At 27.0% G+C, this 10,373-nt stretch overlaps 1 protein-coding gene across 1 annotated transcript; it reads right to left on the reverse strand.

Annotated features, from left to right (window-relative positions):
* Positions 1-3,025: 3,025 nt before the first annotated feature.
* LOC145829246 (heterogeneous nuclear ribonucleoprotein H2-like) lies at positions 3,026-9,581 on the reverse strand. The gene is made up of 10 exons (XM_082936989.1): positions 9,423-9,581; positions 9,110-9,228; positions 7,856-8,017; positions 6,894-7,038; positions 6,108-6,298; positions 5,076-5,194; positions 4,546-4,689; positions 4,036-4,171; positions 3,718-3,903; positions 3,026-3,283 (listed from the first exon to the last, which is right to left on the reverse strand). Exons 1-10 carry the CDS (start codon positions 9,551-9,553, stop codon positions 3,252-3,254), a joined length of 1,365 nt encoding a protein of 454 aa, XP_082793115.1. The 5' UTR covers positions 9,554-9,581; the 3' UTR covers positions 3,026-3,251.
* Positions 9,582-10,373: the final 792 nt, after the last annotated feature.

Raw genomic sequence — 10,373 nt, forward strand, 5'->3', positions numbered from 1 at the left:
ATCGGGTAGATTTTGAACGCGGGTGGATTTTGATCACGGGTGGATTTTGAACGTGTCTCCTTGCAACTCTGCCTGTCTGGTGAGTCCTAATGATGACGAAACCGGTCGTAGGTCGTCTCGGATGCTGTTGTTGTTGTTGTTGATCATGTGGTAAAGTTCATTATTTATTGTTAATGGTGCGAAGCATCTTAACTTTGTCGATGATGGCTAAAATAATTACTGGTTAAAACTGATCAAACGAGCACTGACTATAATCTCACAATAAGCTGACAATATTTGAGACGTTGGGCTGTGAATGATTTAGCTGTGTCAATTTTTTCAATTTTACCCACAAACAGTCGCTTCATTATTTTGCAGTTAATCCTGCTTGGTCAGTTCTCATCAGCGGTTGCTCGCGACCATGCCTGTCTGATAAGCCCTAACGATGACGAAACCGGTCATAAGTTGTCTCTGATGTTGTTGATCATGTGGTATAGTTCGTTATTTACCTAATTAAAAGGAAATTTGTTGTAATTATATTCATTAACATTAGAATTTGTTCTGATCAAGTAAATAGTCTGTAGATGCTACAGTAGTTATTTTATTAAGTTAAGTTGGGCTTATGGCTGAATTTACTTCTTCAAAAAGTTATTAAGTTTATATAAAACATTTTCTAGTTATTTAATATAAATTTACTTAACTGTTTAAAACAAATAATTAAATAAAAAATAAATAGTTAAACTTTTAGCATAAAATACTATTAAAATTAAAAAAAAAACTTTTCAGTTCAACACATTTTTAACTTTTTTAAAGAATTGTAAGAAATCTATCAAGTATTTTCATGTTTGCTACTAGAGCTGTTTGTTTCGTTTTATAAGTTAAGTTAATTTTTTAGTTCCAATAATGATCTCTACTTCTATTTTTTAAGTTTTAGGCTTAAACTATATTTTCATTTTCACATTATTAGACAAGTTTTTTGATACATTTTAATTTAAAACTTTTTAAAGTAAACACGTTACTTTCTTAATTTTTCTTTAAATTTTTCCTCTTTAATTCATTGTTTTATTTCTTAAAGTTCAGATTTTAGTTTATATTTTTATGCTCGTAAGAATTTGTAAAAGCATGTGATGTACAACTCGATAACCGAAAAGCTCCTTTGTACACTAGGTCCAAACTTTTAAGCACTTTTTTTAGCGTTCAATAAACAGTATATATACATTTGTATTGGAAAATACTTACACAAAGACTACATATATTAAATTAGTTAAAAATTTTATTTTGTTTAAAAATTGACTTATAGCTCATACTTCCAAGCTTTCATGTAACGGCGAATATTCATTTTGTAAAAATCGCTTTGCTCCCTCCCAACATGGGCATGATATTAACACATAACTGTTTTTTTTTAAACAAAACATATGTTATCAATGACTTCTTAAATGCATATTCTTCTTAAAAAGTTCCTACTACCCTAGACAATTACAAAAAATTGTTATTTTAGGTTTTTCCAGGATAAAATGTCTGACTTTTATCTTTTAAGCCTAGGACTGTACCTATTTGTAAATTGTGTAAAAAATAAGTGAATAAAAATAAACTATTATAAGCATTCAGGGGGCATTTTCTATTCTACAACAGTGATCTCCTTGAATGCTGCTCCTACATCTAGTTTAACAATGTTCATAGCAATTGCTTTATTTTATTCAAGATACTTTTTATCAGGCGTCGGGATGCTAAAAATGGCGATAAATTTCAAAAAATTGCTAGCAGACCACAAGCGTTTTAGAATAAACTGTTTATGTTAACTTTGTTGACGATGGCCGAAAAAAATATTGGTTTAAACTGATCAAACGAGCGTAGACTATAATCTTACAATAAGTTGAAAATGTCTTGGACGTTGGCTGCTTCAATTTTTTGGACTTTGCCTAAATACAGTCACTTTAGTGTGTAGGCATTTAAGCTTGCTTGGTTGGATCTCAACAGCGGTTTCCCGCCACCATACCTGCCTGATGAGTCCTAATAAGGATGAAACTTGACGTCGTTGTCTCGGGTGCTGTTTTTGATGGTCGTGAACAGGGGGTCGCGTGTACTACCGCAATTGCACCACCTTAAAATTTTGTATGAAAAAATTATCTATAACGTTTTATTTATTTTTGAGAATAAACTATATTATAAAACTCCAATTTAGACAACGACCGTTTTGCTCTATACACTGATGCAAACTCTTAGCTGTCTGCCGCAAATGAACTCAAAAAAGCAAAACTTCTTCAAAAATTACCGCAAAATCAATATCTTGCGGTAAGTAAGCTAAGTTTAAAATTCCCTAAAACAGTGCCGGCTTAAGTATCATTCCACAATTATTGTAAACAAAAAATGAAAACTAAGCTAAGCAACAACAACAGAGACGACATGAGCACAGGCAACTCGAGCTGAGGCGATTCGCAATTTTTTCTTGAATTTTTTGCACCACATAAGAATAATACCACGCAACGCCACTGGTTTTGAAGTTCATTATTTATTATTAAATAAATTAAACCAATCAATGTAAAGATACTACTTTAGTAAAAATTTGACAAAATAAGCTATTGTACAGTAAATACTAATTATCAAATTAAGAGATTAACTTTGAGTTTTTACCTCAGAAACTATTCTTTTGTATTTATCATACACTTTTAGTAAAAACATATTGGTCTGTATTAAATATCAATTTATTTGTTTAAAAAAATAAAATCGACATTTTTCTTACTAGTAAAAGGATAATCTTAAGTGAAAAGGTAACTTGTTTACGACTATTATCGAGAGTTCGAAGTTTTGATATAGAGAAATTGTCTGGTCTAAAAAACCAAAATATACAATTAAAAATTTTCAAGAGCTTTTACCCATATATATGTAAAACTTAAATAAATAATTTAAAAAATATATATTTGTTTATCTAACTCATGTATTAGAAGAATTTAAAGATAAAATTCATTTTTTAAAGTTATTTTCATCTATATCTTACTTTTCTAATTATTAATAACTGTAATTATAGCTGGTTACGGCAAACGTGCAGTAAAAATTTGTGAATTTATTAACAAAAATACATAAATTTATAAAGTTCTTCACACAAGTTAACTATCTGAACGTAATTAAACACTTTTTAAACAACTCCTTTTTGCTTTTATTAAATCCATTAGTAAAAAAAGCGATCACATTTTACAACAAAACACGTAGAAAATTTGCTACTAAGATAAAAATTATTTATTTTGTTTTTTCCTCAAGAACTGCCAACTGGTTGATTAGTATCGGTTGTTGTAACTTCCACGTCCCCCTAAAATTCAGTGTATTTTTACTATAAAAATTTAATCGACTCTAAAAAATTAATGTTGTATATTTTTTTATACTTTAATGTGAAGTTAAGTCAAGAATATGTCTTATTTTAATAAATAGAAAAAATTGCTAACGAATGCATAAACAGAATATACTAAATGTATTAACAACCACTTGTTAGCTACTACAAGCAACTTTTAAAGTTCAATATATTTTTATTATTAAAATAAAAGCACTTATCTTTATTGTAAACTAAAACATACCAAATATTTATTGTTATATAAAAATATAACTACCTACATTACACTATGATAACTAAATATGTATTTGAACAGTAAACGAAAATATTTTTTTAAATAACACCTACTTAGTGTAAAATCATTTACAAATTAAAACATAAAAAAAATTAAATGTACAATCAAACAAATAACAAACTTTGTGGCCTTCCGCGATGACCGTCTCTTCCTCTGAAGCTTCCCTGGCTGTCCCTTCTGTCTCTCATTTGCCGGGGATTTCCCCCAAACTGGCGTCTACCGCCTCCTCGAGGTGGACCCCTTCCTCCCGTGTCTCGTCGGTCGCCTCCGTTTTGACCGCGAAAAAAAAGTTCGATGTAGCGAGTTTCTGTGATGTTTGTAACATTAGTTTGCTATCCATAATAATTCAGTCATATTTTCTTCAAGGTGTTGAACAATATTATATCTGATAAGATTTTTACCACTAATGCTTTAACATATTTTCATGAATTATACTAACGAATGAGGTTTTTATTCTTCTCCATAGCAGCTTGTGCATCTTGATAAGTTGCAAATTCCGCTTCACATTCTCCGCTGACTCTACCGTCGTTTCCGTACAATCTATTTATTCCCAATGGTTTGAGTGGGAGGAAGAACTGAAAACAAATTAAACAAATGTCAAACTGCAAAAGTGGTTAAAATAAAACTACGTGGTTGTCAAGCTTAATTATAAATTAACTTTAGGCAGAATTTTCTTTGTTCTGCAAAAATAGTGTTAACCTTTTTTATTTTGGCCAAATAATATAACTATACAATTTACTTCAATTACATCTCATATACTTAATTGAACTTGCATTTTGAAACTAAAACGAACTCATTGATAAAGATATGATAAACTTTATCTTAAGTTTTATAAAGGTATAGAAACTATAAAGATTTCAAATAAGTAAATTAGAGTGTTTAAAGTTATACGAACCTACATATTTAACTTATACTTTTTTTAAAGCAGACAAAAAATGATAATTCTTACATCAGTGATTTCATCATCAGTAGCGCGGAAGGGAAGACCTCTCATAAAGACAATGTAACCATTTGATTGGAAATCGTCTTCATCGTCATAATTGTCGTAATCATCGTAGTCGTCTTGGTAACCACCTCGGTCGCGACCTCCCCCCTATAATTATTAAACCCAAGTTGTACTACTAAGACTTACTGAATAAGATTTATTAAGTTTAAACTATTTAGATTAAATATGATGGAACCTGGTACACAAAATAAATTTTGAATAACTTATTAATTAAGTGAATTCAGTTTTTATAGAAAAACAGATATTTGAGTTAACTATAAAATATAAATCTGAAAAAAAAATCAATATTTAAATCTTTTATTGATATAAAATTATTCACCGATGAAAAATTGTTTAAAAAAAACGTTTCTAGTTATAATGCCAATCAAGTTTTTAACTTATAACAAGAAACAACAAGAGTTATATTAACTAAATTAAAACTTTTTTAAACGCCTTTTTGTTTTTTAATATAAAAGAACTGTTTTTCAACTAACCATATTTCTTCTGTTGTCACGCATATTACCTCTGCCATTATAACCATCATCATAGTCATATTCATCATCATAATCAAATTCATCGTCGTAAAAGCTGTTGTTGTAACCATCTCCACGGCCTATGAACATTTAGTGAAATTAATTAAAGGTTAAATTTTTAATAACTACAACATGATCTTTTAATGAAGTATTCTTTTGACATTTTAGGCTCGAAAATTAATAAAATTAAGAAAGCTGTGTGATATAATAAAGATATTGTAAAATATTTAAATAAATTAGTTACAACCAAACTGAAATTTGCGAACCAACAGTGTTTTAGATTATCTACAACCCTGCTTTAATTAAAGTCTATACAGAAAATACTATGACATAGTTGAGTCCTAACTGCTACATAAGGTTTTTGATATTTTTGAATTTAAGTTTTGAAAGTTGGTTTTCCTACTATAGGTTTTAATAAAATTTTTGTTAAGGCACTACAAAAAACTGATCAGTCATACAAAATAATTATTAAACATTATAAGACTTTCTAGTAAATTATATTTCAAAAACTTCAATCAATATATCAACATTTATCATTTTTAAAACCCATGGTTCTTTCCAGAAAGTAGAACTATTTTAAGTGCTTTAAATGAGATAATCTTTATAAAAGAAAACATTATATTTTCAATTTTAGTTTGATAAACAAAGTTTCTTCTTTTGAGTAGCTTTACAAAAAAAAGTTTTATTTCAACAATTTTATATGTTGAGGTTAACAAAACGCGGAAGGTAAGACCTCTCATAAAGACAATGTAACCATTTGATTGGAAATCGTCTTCATCGTCATAGTCGTCTTGGTAACCACCTCCTATGTAACTACTCAAACCCAATTCTATCTTGTATGAAACAAACAAGAAAAGCATTATTTAATGTAAGAGACAGGTTTCAAAAAAAAAATTTAAATTACTTTTGGGTAAAACAATTAATTATATAACATTTATTTTTTTCATTTAAACTAATAAACAGTTGTTAAATAAAAACTGAAATAAAGCTAACCGTTAAAACCGCCGCGCCTACCCCTCGGGCCACCTCTCATTGGCGGTCCATTTCCACCTCTGGGTCCTGGTCCTCTCAAGGGCCGGTCATATGGGGATGGGCGACCCCTCATGTTGCCACGACCACCGTTTCTATGCATCATGGCGAAATCGACAAGCTCATGCTTGCGTGCTTTGAAGATCTCAATATATCTAAATTTCAAACATATTATTCATCAGCTACAAAAGACAATGATAATATGAAATAAAATGGAATTTAAAATTTAAAAAATTATAGATATATTCATTATACTTATAGTAGATACATTCATTATAGTCGAAGGTACATAAACTACCTTTTAAAATATTCAAACTTACCTGACAGCTTAAAAACTAATTTACAAGAACTGGATGGAAACTTTATCTTTAAAAAACAGTTACTAAATAACTATTATAAACATTATCAAGAACCAAATTAACATTTTTTATGAGTGTTTGCCTTTAAAGCTTTTTTAAATAACCATAAAACACCATCAGAGTATTAATTTTCAAATCCACAAAAGTTAACTGAAATCTAGTATATCTACAACCATAGTAACAAAAATATTAATGCTTGCTGCCTGTTTAATTAAATTATTAATAATTAACGCTTTATAATAAAACATTGGTCAGACTTACCCAATAAAAGAATATTTCAAGGTTTCATAAGTTAAAACATGTTAACAAAAGTAAATGAAATGCAGCAAGCATCAACAATCCAACCAAATTTAAAGGGAATCCTAATTTCAAGGACCCTTCCTTGACCCACCTGTGACCAATCTTGTTTCTGTGCTTTTCAAGAGCACCCTTTTGCCCCCTCTCACTTTGAAACTCAACATAAGCATCCCCTGTTGACCTTCCCTGGCCATCTAGTGGCAAGACAATTGCGTTATTGTGCCCAGCTATGTCCAAACCTTCCCATAAAAACAAATTACAAACCAAATGGTAAACCATGTGCTATATTTAGTCATAAACTTTTTTTAGGTGCATTAATAGAATTAAGTTTCAGAATTTTCTAAAATAAAGTCTTTGAACATTTGTGATGTATAATACTTAAATTTTAGATATTAACTGCATTAAATAATAAAATTTAATGTATTTTATTCTTTCAATGCAAACACATATTACTGTTGGCATCCTTTTTTTAATCATGCACAAAAATTATTTATTTCTGAAATTTTATACTTTGTTAAAAGCTTGTTGTAAATAAAATATAAGTATTGAATGATTTTATTTACTATTTATATACAATACTTGAATTCTTCTTAAAACTTTTTTTTTTAAATGCAGTTTAAACTTTTCTTTACTTCTATATAATATTTTATCTAATGTTCTAAAAATTAATGTATAAGTCCGCATGATACTTTTTAAGTTATAAACTGACACTTTAAACAGTAATGTAAACAATTAAATAATGAGTTTATTTTATATTTAATGGAAACTATTAGATTGTTTCAAGTTAAACTTTAGTAAAACAAACTTTGAAAAAATAATTAAACCACATTGATACTAATTTTTTGCTTTCATAAATAGAACCTTCTTTAAATAACTTTATCTTAGGTCAAAAATACTTTTTTTCAAAAAACGATTGTTATTTAAATTATATCTGAATGTTACAATGAGACTGTCAAATAATTTCTTATGTGGCCATAAAAAATACAAAAATTATTTCATTAATCTTTTTTAACAATTTTTTATATATTGTGTTGTACTTTGTAATATAAAACATACCTTCAAAAAAATTTTCAATATCACTTTTATCACACTGGTAAGGTAAACCACGGAGCTTGACACACCAGCCTTCGCTACTTGATAAGTCATCGTCAAATTCATCATTGTTTGGTGACTCCTGGCTCAAAACAAACTGAAGTTCTTTGTAAGTGCACGAAAATACTGAAAAATATATTAAATATTTATTATAAAAACTTTTAATTTTTTAAAGCAGCTCAATATAGAAGTCAGATTGAGTTTATCATTGAGCTCTATACATTGTAGTTACATGAAAACTCAATTAACAACACAATTGGAATTCTTATTTTTTATTTAAGGAGCTGCATCTCAAAAAAACTTTTATTTTGGAAAAAAAAATTAAAGGTCAAATCAATAAAACTATGATTGTAAAAAAGTTATTATAGTAACTAAAAAAATTAATATATTTAGCTTTGAAACTTAATTCAGCTATTTGAAATATCTTAAATTTAAAAAGTAAAAATAGTTCATGTAAGTCTGACTAGTAAGGTAATTATAATAAAAAAGAGACTTTTTAATGGCTATTTAATGAGATAACTAACACTAAAAACTGAATTTTTAGAATTTGAATAGTCTTGTATCTACATGTAGTACATAAAATCAACATTTAATTTTTAGATATAATAAATGTGCAAAAAAGTTGAAAGAAACAAAAATTTCAATTTGAATATTTTCAACTGGAGAATAATTTAGTTGGTGTTTATTGACCATCTTGTATATAAAAACAGTACTGTTTTATTTTCTTTTTAATTTATTTACTTTTAAATCTCTTTGTTTATCTAAGTTTTTTATTAATTCTTATACTAGTATAAATGCATATCTCAAAAATCTGAATTAAAAAGTCAAGTAATGCTAGCCAATAAGTTATAAAATAGTTATTAATAACAAATAATTTTCAAAAACATTTATAAATACAAAAACTTTTAAATTTTAATTAAATTATCTTTATATAATTCCAATACCAAGACTAATAAAGGATTAAAGAAGAGCCAAAGAGTACTTTCAAAAATTAACATTGAATAATATCATAGAACTTTTCAATAAATTTTAATTTTTAATATATTTTTCAAAGTTGCAAATTTTATATTTACAATGTTTTACTTTTATGAATTTAACAAGATTTAGTTTTTACTATTAGCAAAACTAAAAACTTTTGTTTTAATACATAAAATTGTACTTGAACAACTTTTATTTTCAATACTATGCTTCTATATAATATTTCTAAATACATAAAACCTTCTATGTAACGTCTTCCAATACAATCTCTATCTTTATCTAGACATTTGTTAAGGTCATCCAAGCAGTTTAACTCCACATAACCTTCTCCAGTTGACCTACCATCTGGGTTTTTAGTTCTGCATAAAATTAATACTTTACAAAAATCTATTACAACAAAAAATCAAACAAAAATAATCATTTATTAACTGTATTTTATCACTTAATTTTTAAAAGATATCCTTATATATACAAAGATTTTATTTAATATTTTTTTTTAATATTTAACTTTTTGTATATAAACATATATAATTAATTAAATTTTTAGACTTACAAATGAATACCATCATCTCCATCTTTTGTTGGGACATTTAAAAAATTTTTAATATCTTCATTGGTGCAGGACCACGGCAGTCCACGAAGACGTACTACATATGCTCGATTATTATAATTATCTTCGCTCATATTTTTACTTTTATAAATGAGTTTAATAAATTCTAAATTGGAAAAATATAAATTTAAATTTAAAAAATATCCATCATAATTCAATTAATTCTTTATCAAGTTTTTTTTTCAGTTTATCTAAATTAAAAGTACTTTTCATTAATTTAAAATTAATGAATTAAGTTTAAACTTAATACTTGAACTTTGAACTTTATTATGCTTTATATTATAAGTTTTGTCAGAATAGCTCTTTAAAACTTAGTATTGTATTTTACTATTACTTTTTTAACATTAAAATTTCCTTAAGTAGAGTTGTAAAAATTAATTTTAAACAATATCGATACAACTTCATACTAAAAGTTTATGAAAAAACTTTTGATAAAGCCTTATCCTGATAACTCACTGGAAAATTAAATAAACAAAAAACCTTTAAACATAAGTCATATAAATACTTTTTAATCTTTGACCCCTTAATGAAAGCATTAGTATGAACTTAAGATAACTTTCTTTTTTTTTTTTGAGATAATCAATTTTGTTAATTACACTTTTTTATTGTCAACTTTCTTAAAGTTTTAAAATTTACCTTTTTATTGACTTGGAGACTTTAAATTTCCAAGAAAAAATCCTCAAATAGGTTATAAACTTTCAAAAATTAAAATTTAAAAATATTATTGAAAGCAAAATTATTATTACAATTATAAAGCACAAAAAAGTTAGTTTTTATTTTCTATTTATCAAATTAGAAAAAAGTATTTCGGTAATAAAGGGTTGTCACTACTCAGGATACTCAAGATAATTTGAAATTTAAAAAATCTCAGGTTGACTGAGGATACTTCAGTAT

This window comes from Thalia democratica, chromosome 2 (assembly GCF_965202585.1).
Source record: "Thalia democratica chromosome 2, ktThaDemo2.hap1.1, whole genome shotgun sequence".
Lineage (NCBI taxonomy): Eukaryota > Metazoa > Chordata > Thaliacea > Salpida > Salpidae > Thalia > Thalia democratica.